The sequence below is a fragment of the Antechinus flavipes genome, chromosome 2 (assembly GCF_016432865.1).
Source record: "Antechinus flavipes isolate AdamAnt ecotype Samford, QLD, Australia chromosome 2, AdamAnt_v2, whole genome shotgun sequence".
Taxonomy (NCBI): domain Eukaryota; kingdom Metazoa; phylum Chordata; class Mammalia; order Dasyuromorphia; family Dasyuridae; genus Antechinus; species Antechinus flavipes.
In genome coordinates, this window is record NC_067399.1 from 486417695 (window position 1) to 486442910 (window position 25216).

Here is a 25216-nt window from a genome sequence, read left to right on the forward strand (position 1 = left end):
AAGATGTTTTCTAGCTGTGTGAACTTGGAGAAGCCACTTATTTTTTGTTTTCCTCAATTTCTTCATCTATAAAATGAAAGTAATAATTGTTGTTGTTTGTCCTTCATACTGAAGAGGACCATAACATCAGGGAAGGTGATGCCATAAAGTGCAAGTGAATAAGTGAGGGAGGGCTGTGCAAGTTCACCTACCTCACTTTCTCCTCCAGCCATCTGGGACCAGAGGCAGGATATAGATTAGGAAAACTGGGGATGGTTCTGGATGCAGTGGGAGACATTGGTCTTTTTAAGCTAAGATCTTTAATGGATCTCAGTTTATCTGAGGCTGCATCCATTCAGTGTTTAAGGCTAGATAGCAATTGAGGCAAACAATCTCTTCTTTCACTTAATCTAAAAAAAAATCTAAATGAATCAGTGAATGAATCTGGGAGGGGAAGACCCTCAGGGTTTCTGGCCAAAGTAGAAATGATTGTATTTATATTCAATCTGAGTCATCAGGACCCTAACATCATAAGGTTCAAATGAGATATTTGTAAAGAGTTTTAGAATAATCCCTGGCACAATGTAGGCTATGCTAGTAGCATGTATCAAGTTAGTAATAAATTAGTTTATTAGTAATATTCAGGAATTAAAAGCCACTTTATTATAAAGAGGATGTATATTGACACTTTTTCTCATCAAAACCCTATAAATTTGACCTATCAAAAATGTTCTAGGGATTAAGCCCCTAATAAAATAGGATTGAGGCTATGTACTTTTACAATTTCCAGTAAACCTTTTATTATATAAATTAGTTCCATGCCTGTGAGAAAATGGAAGAAAAAGTTTAGGCATAAAAAGTGTTTTAAGATTAGAGAAATGATACTAATGATTCAGAGGTGAAATCTTCCATTGACCAAAATATGACATACAAAAAAAATTAATTGTGGTTAGCTCAGGATATGTGAAATGAGCCATGTGATCTCTGGTAAATCATATCACCTTTTGGGCTTCAGTTTCCTCCTATGTAAAACTGGATTGAGAATGGAATAGAAGTTAAATTGAATGGAAATAATATCAGATTCTGTGATTTTAAAAAATGAATTTTCTGGTCTAAGATGAATGTGTGTGCCCTTTCTCTCTCCTTCTACATATGCATGCATATAAAAATTACAGAATCTTGAACTGCTCTATATAATATTAGTAGCCATCACTTAAATACATAGGAAGTTTATAGAGCACAGATAATAGACTTTTTTTGTTGTAATGAACCATTTATAGGTTTCATGTTAAAATAAATTGGCTTATTTTTAATAAGCTTTATTAGAGTTGAATCTTTTCTTATTTTAAAATTTAGAGAATTTACTGTTAATAAAAATTTTAAAATTTTCTATGTAAATTTTGAAATTTTCCTCCTCATTTTTGAATTTTAAAAATTGAATTTGTTTTGTAAATACTATCATGCCAGCTTTTAACCCACTTGATGTTGTAATAAGATATGCCACTTACTTAAAATTACAAAATTATACTTACATATAAAATGTGAATATGTGATGATGTATTGGAATATATACATGTGTTTATAATACACATACAAATGAATTTTTTTGTTCTTGAATATATTTGAATTATTCCTAGGATAATATCAATTATATATACATGTTTATAATCATAATAAAAAGTGAATAAATTTTATCATAGTTTAATGTTGAAAAAAGTTAAAAATTTCTTTTTTCTTGTCCTCTAGGCTTTTTGATTTGAGGTTTTTGTTTTGTTTTGTTTTGTTTTGTTTTGTTTTGTTTTTTAGAAAATGGACATCAATTTGCTAAAACCAAAGCGTGGGACTGCCAGTGAAGGTGTTTTTGTTTTTGTTTTGGTGGGGGGTAACATTTTATCGCAAGCATATTAGTGATTCTTTTTTCTTGAATTAATCTTTCAAACTTAGAATCACAATGAGTTCAGGCTTATGGAGCCAAGAAAAAGTTACTTCACCCTATTTGGAAGAACGGATTTTTTACTTGCTTCTTCAAGAATGCAGTGTTTCAGACAAACAAACACAAAAGATTCTTAAAATACCAAAGGGGAGTATAGGACAATATATTCAAGATCGTTCTTTGGCGCATACGAGAATTCCTCTTTCTAAAGGCAAGAAAAATCATATTGGATTAAAAATTTTGGAGCAGCCACATGCAGTCCTTTTTGTGGATGAGAAGGATGTAGTAGAAATAAATGAAAAATTCACAGAATTGCTTTTGGCAATTACCAATTGTGAGGAAAGATACAGTCTATTTAAAAACAGAAGCAGACTAAGTAAAGGCCTCCAGATAGATGTGGGATGCCCTGTGAAAGTACAGCTGAGATCTGGGGAAGAAAAATTTCCTGGACTTGTACGCTTCAGAGGACCCTTGTTAACAGAGAGGACAGTGTCGGGAATATTCTTTGGAGTAGAATTGGTGGTAAGTGTGACAAGCAATTTTGGAATGTGGTGTATATTTGTTTTGTTTTTGATGGGGCAGGGTATTGAAGGGAAAAAGAATATAGTTAAACATAAAGATTTTTGATAAGATTTCTGTGTTTTGATTGTCACTCTTGAGGTTTTTATTTTTTGTCCCAGGGATATATTGAGCTCTTTTAGGGACTGATTGTTAGGACCAAAAATATATTCTTATTTTGGACATTCCAAAATGATTTACTTTAAAACTACATTAGAGAAAGCAGTTAACCATAAACAGTAATAGTTAAAATCTTCGTCCTGAAATTTCTACTACATGCTATTAAAAAAAGAATTCTAGTAAAACTACAGATGAACTGCAAACTAATTAATCAAGTAAATTCCTAAATGTGTTAAGATGCATCATTAATGCATTGTTCTCTCTAGTTATGTATAAATCATATACAATTTATATAAGTCAGGAAACTTTTAATAGTTTTGTGATCTGGAGCAAATTACTTAATGTCTTTTGCCTTACTTTCCTGAACTGTAAAATGGGGATTATAATAGTACCTACTTCTCAGGGTTGCATCAAATGAATAATGTTTGAAAAGAGCACAGTGCTTGCTATATAAGTACTAGTTACTGTTATTAATATTATTATTGCTATTATTATATATGAGCTGGCATGCATGGATTATCTTGGCAAAACTCTGTAGTATCTTGATAGTTGTCCTATCTGGGACTAGACAGAAAAATCATCTTTAAATCATTTCTTCTAGAAAGGTAGAAAAGCAGCATGATACAGTAGAAAGAGTATTAGAATGACACAAAAAAACTAGAATTTAATCCCAAACCCCTCCTCTTAATGAGTTGAATGAATTTGGGCAAAACTTTTAATGTCTTGATCTTTGGATTCTTCATCTGTAAAATAAATTTAGTAATATCCTTCTCTTGTGCTAGTTGAAAAGTAATGCTAGGTAATATACATGAAAACACTTTAAAAATCATGATTTTATATACATGTAAACATGTAAGTTGATTACATTACATTACTAAATATTAGTGGTATTAAAATATTCTAAATAATTATGAAAATATCTATTACATTTATTTTATAAGATATCATATCTTATAAAACTAAATGCCAATTACAGTTTTCAGTTGCATGAGCTTTGCATTTTTACTGTTTTGTCCATAGAATTATTTATATTTACTTGTTAGTTTTTACAAAAATGATTAGAAAAAGAGCGTTTCTTCACAGATATTGATTTAATTCTTTTGATAATATTAAAACTGTGAAATAATTCATCCATTCATATATAAATGCATTGAATTATAATTTTTGATGTATTTTCTTTCTACAGAGACTTTTTACTCTGTCAGGTAACTTTGTCTTAGCTTTAGATAGCTGCTGCATATTTTAACTACTTGCATTTGGACTTTTCTAAGATTATCTCTAACATTACCTGTAGTAATTTTTTTCTCTCTTTAAATCTAGGAAGAAGGTCGTGGTCAAGGTTTCACTGATGGAGTTTACCAAGGAAAACAGCTTTTCAGATGTGATGAAGATTGTGGTGTCTTTGTGGCTTTGGACAAATTAGAGCTTATAGAAGATGATGACAATGCACTGGAAAGTGATTATGCAGGCCCGGGTGACATGATGCAGGTTGAACTTCCTCCTTTGGAAATAAATTCCAGAGTTTCTTTGAAGGTTGGAGAAGGTATAGAATCTGGAACAGTTATATTCTGTGATGTCTTACCAGGAAAAGAGAATTTAGGATACTTTGTTGGAGTTGACATGGTAAGAAACTCTAAGGTATAATTTTTTTGAGGGGTTGAATGTATATTAGTTGATTATCCAACATGTTTATTAAATCAACAAGGAAAATACCCATTGCATATTTAAGATGGAACATCCATGGGGTATGAATTTAAAAGTGTTTTTAAAGTGTACCTAACTTGGGGAAATTTGGATTTTGAAAGAATTTAGAATTATTAAACCCCTTAATGAGAGGTTGTAGAATTTTCATTTTTTTATATTTAGTTTTAGAAAACCTAACTTTGGTAATTTAAGTATAGTTTTTTGATGAGCAAAGGAAAGATCTTGGGCTTTCCAAGTCTTTGTGGTCCTATGACTTTACAAGTATCCTATATTATAGATAATAATAAATAAGCATTTATTATAGTCAAGGCTTTGCCATAGATATTATAGGATTATATATAAGATAAACATTCTGCCTAGGAAGAGTTCATTCCTTTTTCTGGGAAAAAAGCTGAAATATATGAAATGATAGAATTATTTCCAAAAAATTGTACCCCCCAAATGCAGAATAAGACATAAAATTACTTTGATGGACTCATGATTTTATCACTCTTTGCAGTGGTGCAGATCTTATCATATCTGTGCTCGTTCATATTTTAAACTCTTAATTTATACTGTACTATTATTTATGTTGTGTATTGAATATTAAAATTCATTTTTCATGTTTAAATGTAAATATTTAAAAGTACTAAAGAGATATTAAGATGTAATCAGAATGGGAAGAATTTTAATCAGTTATTTCTAGGGGAGGGGAATAATGTAATTTTGCAAACAATTTTTATCCAGATTAATGTTAATATTGTTAAATATGGAAGGATAACATGGTTATGCATAAACAAGCTGTTGTACAGTAAAATGTGAAGAAAAATTTAGATACCTTGCCCTCTGGTTTTGCTATAATAGTTCTTGGATTATGTTTTCCAAAGTATGATGATAGTTCTCTATAAAAACTTTTCATATTTCATCAATTTTCCTCTTAAGTACAAAAGATGAAATTATTTCAAGAAAAATTTCTGTGGTAACATAAAGTTGGAAATGCTAAATTTCTTTATTCAGTACTTTTTAAAAAATAGGAATGAGTTTTTAATATGATTTTATTTTATATTTCTAGGATAATCCAATTGGAAATTGGGATGGAAGATTCAATGGAATACAACTTTGTAGTTTTGCAAGTGTTGAAAGTACACTTCTGTTGCATATCAATGATATCCTCCCAGGTATGTTCTATTTATTTATTTATTTATTTATTTACAAAACAGCCTGTTTATTTGGAGCGCCAAACTTTTTATAGTTTTCCAATAAGCACATACTTTTATTATAATTGCACAGAAAGTTTTTCTGTCTTACCATAAAATAAATGACAAATGCTGCTTTTACTTTTTAGAAGTGCTATGTGGGATGCATATCTTTATCATTCATTTTTCCTGATATTACAATTATATTATATTTAAGTCTCCATATTTCTATAAAGATTTTAAACTTATAGTTTTCATAAAGCCTAAAATAAATAAAAATAAAAACCTAATTATAAAACTATTTACTAAATCCAAATCTTGCTTTTTATGTTTCTGTTGTATAAAATGTTATCTTTAATGTTAACATAAAGCCAGAGGTTGGCAGTATTTCTTGAGATGTATATCATGTGGTACAGTAATAAAAAATAGTTGAATTGTAAAAGATGACAAAACCTGTAAGCAGTTACTTAAGCAGTTTGAGCCAATAAGGGCCTATGAGTGTATTTGGCATGGAAAGATTTGAGGTTTACACAAATTACTTGTTTAGCTACATTTATGCCTAAAATAATATGCCTATTGCATTTGAACTTTTCTAAGATTTTAATGCCCATCTTTTGAGGATATTATTTGTGTGACCCTGGGCAGATCACTGGGCAGGTCTCAGTGCCCTGATTGCCTCTTTAAAGTTTTAAATTGAAGAGAAGATGCTGACCTGCCATGGTAGAGAGAATTTATTTCTTGAGTTCCTTATACCAATGAAGTCTCAAAATCAGTGCCAATCCATATTCCTAAGCAGCTGTTTCTATAGTGTTATTTTGTTTCTGGTTCTTCTGTGATTAATAGCATCATTAGGTAAGCAAGCTGAAGCAATTTTTATGCCAGTGGCCTTAATGCTATTTTTGGTATCTCTAAAATTTTTAAATTACTTCTCACTTTTTCCTTTATACCTCAGTTTTTTCATTTATAAAATGCAGGAATTGTATTAGGTAATTCTTAAATTTTTTTCAGCTTTAACATTTTGACAGATTGATCAATTCCTAATATTTGATCATTCTTCTGTTGGGTTGACAAGTAATATTTAAGAAGGCTTAAGATGGGCAAAATCTTTTTAAAAAACTTTTTTTATTTTTATTTTTATTTTTTTTTTGCTGAGGCAATTGGGGTTAAGTGACTTGCCCAAGGTCACACAGCTAGGAAATATTAAGTGTTTGAGGTCAAATTTGAACTCAGGTCTTCCTGACTTCAAAGCTGATACTCAATCCATTGCACCACTAGCTGCCCCTCACTGTTTTTTTAAGTTGCAAAGGGAAATGTGTTAAATCTAGGAAGTATGAGATAAATGTTTGCAATATTCTATTTTTACTTTATAATTTGAATTACTTTTATGTATTTGAATTCTTCAGAATCATTTTTTACTCTGACAATTAGAATCATGGGTATTCCTTCCTTGTACTTTTTGAACAAAATTTTACATTAGACAAAAACATTCTTATACATTTTGTTTTTACTAATGATCCTTGTGTTTAAAAGTTATCTAACTTAAAAATGTCAAATTAAAATATTCTGTTTTAAATATGGCATTTCTTTAGTATTTTAAAATATATAATTATTTGTAAAACTCCATTTAGAAATTCTAGAAGAATATTTCATGGTTTCTTCAAAATAAGTGTGCAAAATACAAAAAAAGCAATAAGTAGTATCTGTGGCTTTAATTTCAGAGTGATTATATTCATGCTATTTTGGAGCCTACCATTAATATCAGTGGGAAAATGATGCATTCAAAAGGTGAATATAAAGAGTCCTCCTTAGTAAGATACTAACTTTGATTTGTTTTTATGATAATAATGATGGACTTTTCTGATCCATCCACTCTCATTTATTCTCTCTTTCTTGTGATAAATGGCATATATTTCTGTGATACCTGGCCAGATTTAGGTTACAAGTTTATAGCAGTGGAGTAGAAAGTCACATAGAAGTCAAATCCATGATGTAGCATCATTAGTTTGATGGTTGTTATAGTTAGTACAAATGAATCTATTCCTAAATAAATGAGGGCATTTTCATAGCCTATTCTAATTTGTCACTTAGAAAAACATACGAGAATGTTAATTATGACTAAAAATTTACAATGCCTTTTCCAAAGCACTTTTATATAGTCTTTCATTGATTTTGAGCCTTAGTGTAGGTAGGTGCTTTTGTTTTCTCTATTTTATACATATGGGAAAAGTGAGTCTGACCCAGGTCACAGAGATAATTTCTAGTGGACTATGGAGTAGTTTCTGTGGCTAGTTACTTTTTTCTCTATCCATAGGTAGATATTAGAAACATAAAAGAAGTAGGCTTTAAAAAAAAATAACTTTGTCAAAGACAAAAGAATAGCATACACAATCACACACATATAAAGACAACATTGAGAAGTAAAAAAATTATGGTAAAAACAGTGCTGTACTATCAAAGACATTCTTTATGCTAATTTATAAATAATTTGTTGATATTTCTTAATAATTATTGATAAAACTGGGTTTGGTAGGAATTGTCATGTTTATTTTCAAGTCATTAGTGCAAAAGTTTTTTTTTTTTTTTTTTTTTTTAAGGGAGCCATTTTAAATGTAAATACAATTTTCTCTTAAGTTCTAGGAACTTTGCTATTTGACTATGTTAATAAACAATAGTCAGTAAACATTGATTAATCATCTACAATATGTCAGGGATACAAATAAGAAAAAAGACAGTCCCTGCTGTCAAGGAGTTTATAATTTAATGGTGGAAGACAACATAAAGAGGAAGCTAAAAGAAATTGGGAGATTAACCAGAAATGGAATACCAAGGCTGATGCGATCTTCCAAGATAATGAGATTATTTCAGTAAAGAGTTTTCTGGGACTTGGTGGGGAAGTCAATTAGAGAAATCCCAAACTAATATAACCAGATGAAAAATGAGATGGCTGAGCTGAGTTCTTTTCTTCTTAATTGAAGTTTTGGAGTTCATGTTCCAGCCACTAACTCAGAAAAGTGGAGAATAGTGGTGAGATACGATGGGATCTTACAGGATATTGAGATCATCCCAATAATAAGACATTATGTTCATCTTTTAAAGTAGTATTTCTTAAAAAGTATATACATATGCTTAGTTTTATTAAGTTTTTAATTGTAATTGATAAATTGAATTAGTAAAGCAGAATGAGCTAGAAGTAAGTGTGCCAGTTTGAAGTTAGAGGACCTGAGTACACATCCCATTTCTATTACTACCCATGACCTTAGGCAAGTCACTCCCTCAGTTTCATTATCTGTAAAGTGAAGGCTAGATTAGATGAACTCTCTAGGGTTCTTTCCAGTTATAAATCTCTTATCCAGTATTATTCTTTTAGAAGTACATGATTAAATTGTGAGCTTTCTGAACCAATTCAGAAGCATGTTAAAGTTTTTTTCTATATCATTTGGATAGAGAATTTTTATAGAGAAGGAAAAAGCTGATTTTATTAACTTAGCTTACTTTGTTTAAATTTCTTTGATTTTTTTTTAAGTTTAAAAATGAATATATATTGAGCCTATTAGTAATCTCAAAAAATTGTCCATTTTTAGGTTCTATTTTAAGGAAGAAAAAAATATCCCAAATGTAAAGTTTAGCTCATGTATAATTAATAGTGTTTTCCTCAGCCTGTAACACTCCAAGTATAGAAGAAAAATTTGAAGTATTTTCTAGTCTGCATCATCTGTATTTTTCTCAGTATAGTTTTCCATATTCCAACTTGGTTTGAAATGTAAATCATCCAAGATTTCTTAGTAGCAATTAACTGTATTTCTTTGCTATCCCTCCCCCAAATCTGCCATTTATATTCCTATTGTATACCTTACCAATACATTTGTCTTTTACTATATTATTTATTTTTGTGGACCTTGAATAAAGAATAATTGTCAGGTCGAATACATGCTTTTTTTTTTTTTGGCAATCAAATGTCACAAATATGAGCTGCACCTATATTTGTCATCTTGTGAGACAGGGGCTATCATTGCTTCCAGAGGCACAGCGAAGAGAAAGGAGAGGGGAAAAAATATAATAACAGTTACTGTGGTAATTTACTATTATTATTTCCACTTGTGTATGTCAACATATAATGTGTGTGTTTTATATGTAATGTATTTAGGATTGATTGGCTTTTGGAGGCTTTTATACCATTAGTTGTTTTTAATAATAAGAACTTTTATTCTCAGCCAGTTTCCCTTATATTGTGAAGCTTGTGACTTTTTGATATTTTTTGCACTTGAACATCTATGAAGCACTATGCCATTTAGTGAATTGGCAGAATCCAAGGAAATGTCTTTTTTGCTTTATTTGATTAATATTGTATTTAACATTTTTCTTTAATTTGTCATAGACTTAAAATAATTTGCTAGTTTTTAATTTATAAATTAAAAGAAATCTTCTATTCTGTAATTTATTTAAAAGCCCAAGCGTCTAATTGAGGCTAATTACTATAGAAAAATGTGTATTTTTTTCCTCAGTAGAAAAATGACCAACCATTACTTGAAACTAATTAATACAGTATAATTTCCTTTTAATCCCTTTTCAAAAGTGGCTTCTCCTTTTGTTAAAATGTACATTTTTTCCCATTTTTCCCTATCTTCCAAAATCTACCTTGGGTGATACGATTTGGGCTGATTTACAGCTTTATCAGGTATGATTTGTAAGTGTTTTTATATACATACATATATATACATATATATATATATATATATATATATATATATGGAATGTTATGTCAATTTTTTTTCAGGGACTATATTTCCATATTGGCTTTTAAACAGATACCTTTTCAATATATTGAATTTTTTTATTTTTATTTATTTTTTTTTTAAATAACTTTTTATTGATAGAACGCATGCCAGGGTAATTAATATATTGAATTTTTAACTCAAAATTAGAATTTATGGTTTGGAGCTAAATGTGACTTTGCAAAACTTTGTAGGTATTTCTTAGAAATACATTAGAGAATCTGCTATAAAAATAGTATTATTGTTTTTGGATGCTAACTTGTACACATATTCCTCTTTTACATAATTGTATTTATGTCTATATTCATTACATATAATTAAATTCTGAATGATTTTAAAATCCTAAACTTTTTAAATTTGTATTTTTGTATTCATATGAATTTTATCAGTATTTGTATGAATTTTTATTTGTAATCTTAAATACCAAATTGATCATGTTTGCAAATGGAATAATAATAATGAAATTAGATAAGTTTTGGCTTTTAAAAAATTTTTGAATAGAAATTACATTCTCTAAATATTTATTAAGCTATGTATTAGGCACTTGCTAAGCTAAAAGGAAGGTAGTCGGGGCAGCTAGATGGCTCAGTGAATAGAACACCAGCCCTGAAGTCAGAAAACCTAAGTACAGATCTGGGCTCAGACACTTAATATTTTCTAGCTGTGTGACCCTGGGCAAGTCACTTAATTCCAATTGCCTCAGCAAAAAAACAAAACAAAAAAAAAAAGAAAGAAAGAAAGAAAGAAAGATAGTTCCTGTTCTCAAAGAAGTTATTATCTAAAGAGGAAGACAGTATATACAAAAGGAAGCTAAAAAGGAGAGGGAACAGGAAGTAATGATCAGATAGAATACTAAGGATGATGAGAACTTGAAAGTTCTCAATGAACTTTCCAGGGCATGATGGAGAAGTCAGCCAAGTCCAAAAGTAGTTCAGCCAGGTGAGAAGTAAGATGTTGGAGGTGAGCTTCCTCCCTTAAATGGAGGGTTTGAAATTCATGGCCCCACCCTCTAGTCAGAAAGGCAGTTACAACTTTAAGGATAAAACATGGTTTAATGGAGAAAACACTAGATTTAGAATCAGAAGAACTGAGTTTAGGTATTGACTTTGCCCCTTTATTAATAGAATAAACTTGAGTAAGTGACTTCCCTTCTTTGTGACCTCAATTTTCTTAAAATAAGGTTAGACTGAATGAACTATTATTTCTTCTGACTATAACTTGTAATAGACTCTGGAGATGCTTTTTATATCTTTGGTGGCACTCACAAAATTATAAATTTGTGAGATTGACCATATTCAGTTAACTACTCAAAAAGTAGGTTTTTTGTTTGATTTTTAGTGTTTTTGCTTTAAATTGAAGACTTGAAAAACATATCTAATGTTTCAGATAGTGTGACACAAGAAAGAAGGCCTCCCAAACTTGCGTTTATGCCAAGAGGTGGTGGGGATAAAAGTTTATCCAGTCATAGTAAACCAAAGGCTACAGGTATGCTTTAAATAGAATGACTATTTCTCTTAACATATAATTCTGATGTTACATACTAACAGAGATGAGGATTGAGTTTCTTATTCTTAAGCAAATATGGTAACATTTCTGGTAATGGAAGAAAATTTTGTATGAAATTTGTCACTTAAAGTTAGGGTGTTCAATCTTTTTAGCAGAAGAAAATGGTCATTGGGGCTTGGATGGTGAGGGATACAGGTATTGCTTGAACATCATAAATTAGGTCAAGTTTTAAGGAATATCAATCAAAATTGACTAATTTTGGGTACCTTTGATCTAAAACATTGTGAATAAAATTTGGAATTGTAAATTCAGTGGTTTAAAAAATTATTTGTAAATAATACTTGTACAGAATGCTTTATGTACATACATAATACTTTATGTATTATTTAGTATTAACAGATACATTATTTTGCATAAGAGTAAATATCTTAATGATAATCATATGAACTTTATTAACTTACCAATAGGACAGATAAAATTCTGGGCCTCCAAAATATGAGCCTTTTCCTTCCCAAACACATCTAGCTACTAACCATAGAAACTTCTTCATACTATAATCTGCTTAGATGTGTATATGTACTGTATATTTGTGGAGTATAAAAATACTGTGTATATTTATATAATAAAAAAATTAAATATTTTTAATATTTAAAAATATTAAGGATTGTAGGTATTATTTGGGTGGTAGCTACATATCAGCTAAGATTTTTTTTTAAATATTGAAAAGTTGCATGAGATCCTTAATATGGATTAGGATGAGTTATATCAACTAATTAATTCTTTCTTAAATAATTTTAGAGGTAAATATATTGTAAAGGTATTTTAGACTACAAAAATGGTTGGATCTTGGATCATATGTAATATTGATTTATCTGTAACTCAAATAGAATATAAAATTTGTATTCTGAGTCAGATAATTCATTGCTCTCAGGAGCCATTCTCTATATGTACACACATCTTAATATATTACTGTATTAATTATTATGTTTAATTGTGTTGTCCTGTTGACTACCATGTATAGTTATTGACTGATTTATCAAAAATCAGATTTTGAATAGATCCTGGAGATTTTGCTACTTTTGACTCTTCAAACGTGTGGTCTGCAGGATAAGGATCAGCAGGATCATGCTAGGAAATCTTTTCACCATTGCTTGTATAATATTGTGCTGCTTTTTGTTCAATGTATGAAGAAACTAAGGAAGGAAATTTGTAACCTGAAGTTTCAAAGGCTGATTTAAAAAAAAAAGTAAATGAAATCATTTATGTAATTTTCTTTTTGTTTTAATATGCCCATAATGATCCAATAGGTTACAGAAAAATGATAGGCATATAGTTTTTATATAAATATGAAACTCTTAAAAATAAAATGCTACTAAACTCAGTTTCTTCATATGGTCTTAGGAAAGGCTGACTTTTCTATTAAAAAACTATGCAAAAAAGCCAAATTTATTAAAAAAAACAGTTTAATTATAAAATAATAGTGACCATGTTTTTCTTAATTTTCTTCTCCCATATTGACACTTGAGCATACAAATCTTTTTGGCATTATTTTAAAACTGAAAACAACAAAATATTGTTTATGTATTGATTGTGTAATTGATTGTTGACTCTGTATGCATGTGGATCTACGTAGCTTTCTTTTCTTTCTTTCCTTTCACCAAATCTTAGAGTTTTAAAAAGGAACTTCTCTTGATCCATAGGATCTACCTCAGACCCTGGAAATAGAAGCAGATCTGAATTATTTTACACCTTAAATGGTGGTTCTGTTTATTCTCAACCACAAACCAAATCAAAAAATACATGGTACATTGATGAAGGTAATTTGGAATTTTTAAAGTTTTTTTTCTTCTTCTAGTTATCCTACCCATCTTTTAACTCATTAAGGTGGAAAATAGAGTGTCCTTTTTTTTCTCCTCAATTTTTTCAATTTGTGTAGTTTTTCATAAACAAAATGGGCCACGGTGACATTATATTAGCATTTATAAAATGAAAAAATTGGCATAGATTTGTATTACTTTTAAAATTTAAGGCAATATTTTAAAGTATTCAATAATAATTTTGTTGTCCTTATCTTTTGGCTTATTTATTTGGGAAAGGAACATCTCCCAAATAAGTAAGAAATGCACAAATATATACATATTTCAGCTGAAGATAATATTTGATTATTGAAATAAGAACAAAAAAATACAATAGAATATGGCAACGTTGTTGAAGCTAAATCACACTCTTTCCAAGTTGGTTTTATGTACAAATCTGATATTTCATGTTTGGTCCTAGCCCATAAAATGAATGTGTTTAGTTGATATTAAATAATTATAAGCAACATTGATCCTATAAGCAAACTCTATTATTTTGATCTTATTATTCCTGAAATAATTTAATTTCTGGTCTCATTTATTCTTCTGCAATATTAGGGGATCTATCTCAATACTTCAGAGAAGTCAACCCCACCCTTCTGTGTAGGCATTAAATTTCATGCCTACTGCCTCCTTCCCCTTCTCCTGTTGCATTTGAATCAGTAGATCCAAGATCACTGCTCTTCTCTTCTTTAGGCTGATTTCATGGACAGAAAGTCTCTTTGTTGGGAAAGTATAGCTATTTGTAGGGTTTTTTTTTTCTTTTTGATTTTGGATATAGCTACTATGCTATCATAAAATGAGTTTATTCATGACTCATCTAAATGGCTTACCTCAATTTTTAAATGTAGCTACATTTCAGCAGTAAGGAACCAGGTGGAAATAATTTATGGTTATCTTAAGGAGTATTTGAAGAAAACTTTGAAATATATGTCCCTGTGTAATTTTATTGAAAGTTTAAATCAGCAGAGATTTCTTTTCTTTTGGAAGATCATTCTGCATATCCACTTATTAGGAACCAAAACTGTACTGTAAGATATTTTATAAATCGATCTTACCTATTCTAATTTTGCTACATTTTACTTTTCAGCACTACATTTTTAATACTTTTGTAAAAAGTACATTATTATGTATCAGTGTATGTAAATAAATTTGATTTTGATTTCATTTTCTCATCTCTCTCATTTGTAAGATTTGTTAATTTTTTTTATATAATGACTTTTTCTAAGTACAAGAAATTTAATAAAGCTAAGTGCTTGTTCCAGTAATTCAAAGAAGGTATATTCTTTTGTGATTTCTGTGATTTTATCATGGATCTAGACTAAAAAAGTAACAATTCTCCACTTTAGTACTTGTTTGTCTACTAGAGCCAATAAGTCTCTACTTTGTGGTAGAATACTTTATCTTACCCAAAACTATTTCTGCTAGAATTTGGTTAAATATAATTAAATTCATGTAAGGTAATTTTATTTTTAAGAGAATAAAGTTGAAGATATGAGATTATACACAGACACACCAATATAGACAAATAACACATTAAACGTCAAGCCAAAAAAAACCCAACTTAAATTTGTCTTTAAATAGAAAGGAGTCCTTTGAATTTTGGTCATAGTAAATTACTTTGGTTTCCTATATGAGTGTATATAACATATTTTTCTGTATAGTGGATTTAATTATAGAGGGTATAAAATAATATTTTTAAAAAGATATAAGAAAAAGTATATAACTCCTGAATTGATTTTCTAATTAAGAGTAATTTATTTTTTTATAGTTGCTGAAGACCCTGCAAAATCTCTGACAGATATATCTCCAGATTTTGGCCATTCTTCACCACCTCTGCAACCTCCTTCTTTGAACTCTTCAACCAATGAGAACAGATTTCACTCTTTACCATTTAGCTTGACAAAGATGCCAAATACCAATGGAGGTATTGGGCATAGTCCTCTGTCTCTGTCTGTTCAGTCAGTGATGGGAGATCTAAACAACTCTCCTGTCCAGGAGAGTCCACCTTTGACTGTACCCTCAAGCAATTCACATGGTCTTGAAGTAGGATCGTTGGCTGAAGTTAAAGATAATCCTCCTTTCTTTGGTGTAATCCGTTGGATTGGTCAGCCACCAGGACTAAATGAAGTATTAGCAGGACTGGAACTGGTAATATGATTTGACCCATAAAATTTCTTTATTCTTTTCTACATAGGGCTATACGGAATTTCTTATTTGTTAAAATGTACAGATATTACCTTTAATCATCAAAATATGTATGTGTATGTGTGTATGTATGTAGGTATGTATGTATATGTGTGGGCATAGTCATTTAAAGCAATATTTTTAATTCATATGTTGGTTTCTGCTACCCAGAAATTAAATTTAAAATTTAATTATTTTTCTGTTATTTTGTTAATTTTAGTATTGGTTAGGCAATTATAATTAGGAAAGTAAATATGTTACATCATTCCCTCACTTGCTTTCACAAACCTTTTTCCCCACCACATTCCCATGAAGCTCCAACCTAAATCAACTTATTAATGCATTCTAATACCAAAAGTAAAACAATAACAGCAACAAAAACCCTTTGGATTATGTATTTTTTTTAATTGGATCAGCAGAATGGTATTAGTTAATAAGACATAAGTTCCAATTTGTAGGATTCTTGAACAAGACATTTTCATAGGGTAATAAAACATAGTTACAGTACTTAGAGTAAAGTAAAAGTTCCCTTACAGTTTGCTTCTTCAAGTAGAATAGTTACCTGTCAGCATGCCCTTTGGATAATTTTCCTAACAGCTCTTCATTTAGTTCTTTTTTTGACCATTTCTTTTAGGCTTCCCTATTCCATCCGGTTAGTATCAACTTAACTTTTAAAAACTTATTTACTTTAATAAAAATATTACTTAAATTCTGGTAATGTGGAAGTCAAGAGCCTGTTACCCTTGGTCAGACACTATCCTACGTATCTCAAGGGATAAGTCTTCCCTGGTATAATAACAGAGGAGAAAAGACCTTTTTTTTTTTTTTTAAATTGATAGTTATAGAAAGATTAATAAGATTTCTCTTTTAGATTAAAGACAAGATCAGGATAATTTTAAAATGCTTTCTTGATATTTCTGAAAGAGAGGAATATAATTGCTTTGTTTGCTTATATACATGAAGTCTACTTTAAACTTTGCATTTTGAGTGAGATAAGTGTGAAATAAATTTTAATATATAGGTTGTATGAATTCCCTTGATAAGAATAAATTGTTAATTTTAGTAAATTAACTCTTTCATGCTATTACAATATTACTTTGTGCACTGAAATTTCTTATTTGTTGATAATTGTCCCTATAGGCAATTATTAATGCTATTGCTTCTGATAGAATTCTACTTCAATGCCTCATTATGGCATGGAAGTATCCTTGGGTTTCTGAAGTTGTGCCAGCAGAGCCCAATGTATGGAAGATTCTACCCTGCCAGAAATGCTTGGATTATAGTCTTGATAACAGACTATATTTACTTCCTGAGGACCAGTTTATCTAAGTACAGAGAGGGTCATCAGCAATAGATTAGACATTTGGTGATGAATTATTTGGCCAATGCATCCCATAAAATAAAGAAAATATAAAATGGTTGTCACTCCTTTGTAGCTTCCCTGTACTCTGTAGGGATCATAACATAATGGAGAAAAGAGAGAGAGAGAGAATCACATAGTATTTATGTTGTCTATTAATATTAAATTAACTCCTGGCATTCCTAATATTAGATCCTTGTCTGGTGAACAGTGAAGAAACCAAACATAATCATATCAATTTTGACACTTTTACTATAAATGAAACTAGAAGATAAAAAAGTCACACATAAATGGAAGGATAGTTCACAGTTTCTCTTAGGAAAGACAAGGATTTGGTAGAGTTGGTTTTACTCTTTCTGTATCTGAAGGCAGCAAGAGATAGCTTGGTTTCTTATACTGGAAATCTCATATTGAAGTGCTTGTGAGAAGCATTTATGAAAAAGATCATCATAAAAATATCTGTTAAAGGTGATAGAAAGTCTATAAAAAACTCTATATGATCCTCTTAATTAAATAAACATATACTTTAATACTTGTTGACTTCAGTGCAAGGGTAGGTAGTGGTAGAATTATTTTTTTGGTTCAAGAGTAAGAAATAAGAAATGTAGATTATATAAAAGTCCCCAATCTATATGTTATAAATAGTATTTTTGAGAATAGAGTCAGGAAATACTAGATATGAGAAACATCAGATATCAAAAATGAACTTATACTTTAATGACATGGAAAATAATCATTATTACTTATTGGATTAGAGGTGAGAGTCATTCATAAGTAAGCCATCCCCATTGAATTGTTGGAGTAAAGAATAAAAATTACAAGTTATGTCACATAGTTGAGTGAACTCCAGTTTGATTTATGTAAACAAACTTTTGATACCAACAAATGAGAAATAGATAAAGGACAAATTATATATACTATCATTTTCTAAAGAAGTTTAACCAGTGTAAATCAGTCTCCACAATTAGGAGGCCAACAGCTTGGAAACCAAATCAACATGCAAATACTTCAAGTATTTACTAAACAGAAAGGTGTGTCAGTGAAAAGCAACAATAGATTAGAATATAAATTTGTTATAGTATCTTAAAGATGATGATGGAAGATTATGAACAGTATTGCCTCATAAAACAGTGAACAAAAAAAAAGTTTAAAGAAAACTTGGTGAGACATTTATCTAAGTTAAAGTCATCCTGAGGGCATTTAAGGATGAAACTAGAAGCTCAACAAAGAGAAGGAAAATAGAAAAAAAGATCTGGCAAGATTTCTTAGCAAACTTTTTTTCTTATTAGTGACTGTAGAGCCACTACATTGTGAATGTGCTGAAGAGTAAACAGAATAGAAATTCCCACTGCTTGTTGTTGTTGATGAATAAAACAGAATATTCAGTAGAAATGTTTTAAAGAGTCTTGTCCAACAAGGTATCTCACATGCATATATATATATCAAAAAAAATGTGAGATTCCTTGAAATATGTATCAACAAAGATAACTTTATTCAATCCTCTAGTGATGCTTGCTAAAGGTGTTTGCCACAGTCATGGAGGATCCCCAGTGCAGAGTGCAAATGGAAGAGAGATTCCTTATAGATGGTGAGATATTCCAAATGCTTCTGTTTGGGGCAGTTTTATACTGGTAGTATCAAGTCTTGGAACATTGCTGAGCTTTCTAAATGAAAACAGTGATCAGTCTAAGTATCTTCAGAGGAATAACCTAGAGGGTTAAGAATGTCTGTTGTCCAAACTGATAGTCAGCAGTTGGATTGACAGCATATCTGTCTGGTCCTTAGGTTGATATACCTTGTATAGATTTTGTGACTAAACAGTGAGTTGGATACAGAATTGAATAGAAGGATATTGGATTGGATAGCTTTTGCTTTTAATGACCTTGGGTTTCTTCTTGAAACAAAAGCCTATCTTTTAATTTTATCTTCATTTTTTGTTTTTACATCTCTTCTTTTTAAATTTTATATTCCTTTTCAGTTCATTGAAGTATTCCTTGTAAAACAGAATTTTGAAAAGGAGGGAAAGCAGTTTAACTAAATTAACCAATATATCATCAATAGCTGATATTATAGGAAATATTTCATATCCTTGGGGAATTACATTTTCTCAATTCTTCTCTAGGACCAAATTTTGTCATAATTACATATAACTTTACATTTTTTCTTGTTCTTTCCATTTTTATTTTTGTAATCAATGTGTATGTTGTTTTCTTGGTTCTTCTTACCTCACTCTGCATCACTTTGTATAAGTCTTCTCTTTGAATTCTCAACATTTGTTATTTTTCTATGTAATATTCCAAATAATTCATTTACCAAAATTTGTTTAGTCACTTTTTATTCACTGAGTTAACCATCTGCATTCTCCCAGTGACATTGAATAGTTGTGAGTCATCAAATATCTATAAAGAATTAAGCATGTTTCTTGCACTCAGTTTGTATTATGACTGGATATAAGACAAAACATATCTTAATGTACCATATTATAAGTATTTTAGAGACTTAAAGTACCACATAAAATCTTGGGAGAAAAGTCTTTGTCAATAGTAAAAATCAGACACACATAAGACAGGTCAGTGTTAAAGGTTGAGATTTATGAGATCTTTTCAAAAAAGGTGGTATCTGAAGCTGTGAGAATAAGATTCACAAGAGACAAAGTGTAGAAGATGAGAAAAGAAGAAGGCTTTAGAATAACCCAAATATAAGAGATCAGGAAGAAAGTCACTGGAAAGGAGATAGTTAAGTAGGTGGAGAACAGGAGCATATCGTACCTCTGGAGCTTAGGGAAGAGGTTAGTAAAGTTGGGAATATGTCAACAGAGTAAGAAGTGGCAGAGAACTGAAGGAACAGAAACATTGGGTTTTGGAGATTAGGAATAATTTTTCAGAGTTGAAATAAAGCAATGAATGAAGAAATGGAAATACTGTTGGTAGATGTCTGTTAGGAGAGAGATGGCATGGCAGATAAAGTAGAAGGGTCAAGGGAAAGTTGTGGATTTTTTTTTAAGGATTGAGGAGACCTGGTCATATTTGTAAGCAAATGTGAAAGAAGTAGTGAAGAAGAGATAGAGCAATAGAAATAACTGCCAAAACAAGGTCATAAAAGAAGTGAGAAGCAGTAAGAAGGCTGCAGAGGGAAAGAGTTGACTTTAGGAAGACCTCTTGTGTGTCAGGGAAACAAGAGAAAATGAGTGGTGATGCTGATATGTTTTTAGAGATAAAAGAGAGGAAACTCATGGAGAGGCCATTCTCTTAGGAATATGATGAAGTTCCCATCTCATTCCAATAATGGTATAGTGTCTACTATGTCCGAGAATAATTCTAGAGCTATGCCAAAGGAGTTTTCCTTTATTTTATTGTTGCATGTCTTAGAAGGGGAGAATCGGTGAAATGTGACTCGTTTAAGGACTCTTCTTTCCTTTTTCCTTTTCAGTTCATTAATCATTGCAGTGAATAATATTTACCATTGTGTTTTCAAAGAAAATAATGGCTTCAGTTTTTTTTCCCCCTTACTTGAAATAGTAGTAGAAGAGATTCAGTAGCCCAGAGATAATTCAAGCCTTTCTTTTAAAAATAAATGAAGGAAATTATGGGTCCATATTTATCACTTTTAAAATAAAGTTCTTAGCCTCATTATCTTAAACTCTCAAATAATCATTCTAATGGAAATCTCAGTATTATTTCCAACGAATCAAGAGTGGGATAAATATAAAATATCAAATTACACTACCTAGTTCTTTAACCATTACCTTTGTAAGTACAGAATAATTCACCTCTAAGTTTATTTTATTTCAGGAAGATGAATGTGCAGGCTGTACAGACGGAACTTTTAGGGGTACACGTTATTTCACCTGTGCCCTGAAGAAGGCGCTGTTCGTTAAACTCAAGAGCTGCCGGCCTGATTCTAGGTTTGCCTCACTTCAGCCAGTTTCCAACCAGATTGAACGGTGCAACTCTTTAGGTATTTTCAACCTTTTAATTTATTTCCAGTTTGGAATAGATTCTATTTCCAGTCTCATGATTTTGTACAGTAGTTAACGAAATGAAAATATTCTGGTCAATTTCTTGTTAACATTAACATACCTTTTAAATCAATATTAATAACAAAATCCCTATTGGCTCATAGTGATAATTTTAAATATTCTAGATGAGAAATTAATTTTACCAAAATTTTAACTATATATAATACTCATTGAGAACTTTTAAAAATCAAGAAATTTTTTTAACTTTACTGTTATTTTTAGTCATTTAATTTTCAATAATTTCAGAAGAATGAAATAAAAAATTAGATGTTTTTTTTTAACACTTCTTTATCTAAATGAATTGATTACTACAAAGTTAGTCTAGGCTTTAAAATAAATTGGTCTTATACTAGAAAATTATTTTTGATTTATTAACATAATGTATGTCTATTCTTGTTAAATATTGCAGTTTCCTGAAATTATCACTTGCCTAAATTTAGCAAATAACTAGAAATTTTAAGTTACGACATACATACTGGAAAGTACTTCATTTTAAGAGTTGAGTAGGTACAAGCAAAATATTGACTTTTTTTTTTTTTTTGCCAATAAATGTTTTATGAAAACTTTTTAAAAGCATCCAATAAATTTAACATGTTACTTTCAGAATTGTCCTGGATGTTCTTTTCCTTCTCAGCTGTCTTCTTTATATCATTAAAAACACGATTTAGTGACAAAAAGTACTTTTAATTGCAACAGTTGAAACAGCTCTTTCTGCTTTAGTCAACAAAATAAACATTTGTAAAAGTTTTACTTGGCCAACTTTTGCTGTTGCTATATATGATTTTAAAAGATTATATACTAGTTACTAATTAAGATCTGGGGTGAGTTGAGAGTAAAAAAAGCCAGGAATCAATTAGAGGTTTTGTAAATTGAGCTAAATAGTGCAAGTTGAACTCATTTTTAACCTTGGAAATTTGGTTTCCACAGTAGACATGTAGCAATACATCAAAATGTAGTTAAGTAAAATCAAAATGTGGGTAGAAACAAACAATCCAGTTATTTTTTGAGAAATACTTTCACATTGATTTTATTTTTTCAGCATTTGGAGGTTACTTAAGTGAAGTGGTAGAAGAGAATACTCCACCAAAAATGGAAAAAGAAGGTTTAGAGGTAATGATTGGAAAGAAGAAAGGAATCCAGGGCCATTATAATTCTTGTTATTTAGACTCTACCTTATTCTGGTAAGTTTAAAACATAATTAAGTGACAAAGTTGATAGGTTAATGATAATATTAGAAGCAACACATATTATACTAAGGGCAATACACATTAAACATTTAACTTTCTAAAGAATAAACAAGTACTATCTCTGTACGCATCAAACAGTGGGGTTTGCAGCAGTCCATTTGTTGGTATGTAGTTGGTTTCTTTTATGGGGTAGAGTCAAATCTAAAAACAAAACAAACCACTCAAAATATTTTAGGGGGTAAGGTCAAATTCAGAAATCAACCATTCAAAAGATATGTAATAGAACCACTGTGATATTTGTATGTGAAGCTTGTTCTACCATGAATTGAGTTACTTCTTTGTTAGCATGCAATGAGAATCACCTTTAATTGGTTCTCTCTCAAAGAGAATTATCATGGGATTTAGAATTGAAAGGAATGTTAGAGTACTTATAGTCTAATCTGATCATTTTACAGAAGAGGAAACTGAAACCCAGAGAAGTTAAGTGATTTGCTCAAAATATTAAAGGACAGGGCTATGGTTTGAACATATCTAGAGTGTTTGTGGATTTGCAGTCTTTGGCCTAGATCTGTACTTTTTTTCAAAAATTTTCAGTTCCTTTTGAAATCATTCTCCTTATCGTTCCTCTTGTAATTGTTATGTCAATTATCTTGTCTTGAGGGCAATTAAAAAAAAAAGAAAAGAAACAAACCAGAAATCCCAAATCAAAAAGCAACTTTAGTATTGTCAAGCCTTCTCCTTCCCATTTAATCCTAAAAAGTATTTTTCATCTTATTTCTTCTTTTTTCCTATTTCTTAGTTGTTTCATTCTGGCGGGACCTCCTGGGGGATAACAAGATCTGTTCAGATCTTTACAATCTGAGTATAGTTTACCTTGCCAGCCATATTTAGCTCTGTTGCCTTTCCATTCTTTACTAGGCAGTTTGAATTTTTTCTAGCTGTTCCTTAGTTTGTTCTGCAATTTTCTACTTAAATGTATTGCATAGGTAGTTTTCCTATACCTGCAAAAAGATTTCTTCTACCTCTTCATATATTGATTTTTTATAGCATTTTCTTTGACTTCTTTCCTTTTTCATTATATTGTATTTGGGTATGTGTTTTAATCCTCTGTATAATCTTGGCCATCTTCTGTACCTTCCTATTTCTGTTGAGGACCCCATCTTCTTAGTTAAGTTTTTAATCCCCTAGTCTTCCTTGACTAGCTCCTCTTTCAAACCTTCCTTATCCAATTAGTTGCTAAATCTTTCTTAGTTTTAACTTCACAATGTATCTTGCATTTTTCTCTTCTCCACTTACATAATTACCACTCTATTTCAGATCTTACCAGATAGTTCTTACCTAGAGGACTACAAAAGCTCCTCATTGATTTCTCTGCTTCTAGTCTCTCCCTTTTCTAATTCATTTTCCACACAGCTGCCAAAATCTTCTATCTGAGGTACAATTTGACCATGACACTCAACTGTCTAAAGATCTTTGTTGCCTGTAGGATAAAATACAAACTATTCAGTTTGGCATTTAAAAGACTCAATAATCTGCTTCTTGCCTGTCTTTTAAGCCTTATTTTGGACTGTTGTCCTTGACCAAATCTATTTAGTCTGAACTAGGTTACTACCTTCCCTCCATATTTTATCGTCCTCCTCCTGTTCATTCCCACAAGCCATTCCTCATACCCAGAAGGTACTCCCATTACATCTCAACTACATCTCCAACATCAAGAATCATTGCTGTCCTTCAAGGTTTATTTCAGTGCCTTTTCCTCTATGAAGTGTTCTCTAATCTATCCAGTTGTTAGTTTATCTTTTTTCTTTCTTAATTTACCTTTATTATACTTATTTATATATATGTATAGAGAATAAGTAACCTTAGTAGAGCATAAGCCATTCTCACAGAGTTGGGATTACATTAATTTTTGTCTCTATATATCTTGTGCCTGGTGTAGTGGGTTTTACATGGTAGATTTTTATTATATTATTATTTGAATTGAGGGCACAGATAGTTGTATTTTTCAGATTCATATCTCTACCTTCTAACACAGTGTTTTGCATAAAATGGATACTCTATAAAATTATTTAAAGTAAATTGAATGACAAATGTAGGAGTTTCAGTTTTCCATGTTAGAAAACATTAGTGTTTAATAATGTTTTACTTTTTCCCTCTACTTTATATTCTGGTCCTCTATTTTTTTATTTTTGCATTTAGAATTAATGTGTTAGTTCTTGTATTAATTTAATATTTTCTTGTGTTGAGAGTTTCTCCCAAAGCAATTTTTTTCTTTTTCTTTTTTTTTTTTACAGCTTATTTTCTTTTAGTTCTGTTCTGGACACTGTCTTACTTAGGCCAAAAGAAAAGAATGATGTAGAATATTATAGCGAAACTCAAGAACTACTGAGAACAGAGATTGTAAATCCTCTTAGAATGTAAGTATCACAATATTATAGCTTAATGTCCTACCTTTGAGATAGGCATTTGGTTACTATTGTATGATAATTAACTATTCTATCATATTATTTAATATAGAAGGGAAAGTAGCCAAATTCTATTTTTGCAGTATATTCCAAAACTAATGCTTACCTTTTTGAGGGGGGGGGGGGAGGTCTTCTTTTCTCACCAAGCCAGAGCCTGATCACACTCATCAGTACAGAGACTTTGACCTGTTCCATTTCTGACTTGGACCAGTTTGCCATCCCAGTTTAGTCAGCAAGCTAACTCTGTCTCCCAGGAACTCACCATACTGCTGTCAAACTTAGTGCAGATACCTGTTCAACTTTAGTTATGGTAGCTCACAACTCCCAAACTCACATGATCCATCAGCTTTATTAGTCTTCCTAATCAGGGATTACAGGAGTGTGCCATAGTGCCCA

The 25216-nt window shown here is 30.5% G+C and overlaps 1 protein-coding gene across 1 annotated transcript in view; it reads left to right on the plus strand.

Moving 5' to 3' along the window:
* CYLD (CYLD lysine 63 deubiquitinase) overlaps positions 1 to 25216 on the plus strand; it is a 65318-nt gene that overhangs the window by 13857 nt on the left and 26245 nt on the right. Inside the window, exons 3-11 of the mRNA XM_051979828.1 lie at positions 1924 to 2434; positions 3911 to 4213; positions 5346 to 5451; positions 11628 to 11726; positions 13448 to 13564; positions 15375 to 15754; positions 20942 to 21107; positions 22208 to 22349; positions 24650 to 24772. Of these exons, the coding sequence (XP_051835788.1) occupies positions 1931 to 2434; positions 3911 to 4213; positions 5346 to 5451; positions 11628 to 11726; positions 13448 to 13564; positions 15375 to 15754; positions 20942 to 21107; positions 22208 to 22349; positions 24650 to 24772 (1940 nt within the window). The 5' untranslated portion in view covers positions 1924 to 1930. The remainder of the gene's footprint in view (positions 1 to 1923; positions 2435 to 3910; positions 4214 to 5345; positions 5452 to 11627; positions 11727 to 13447; positions 13565 to 15374; positions 15755 to 20941; positions 21108 to 22207; positions 22350 to 24649; positions 24773 to 25216) is intronic.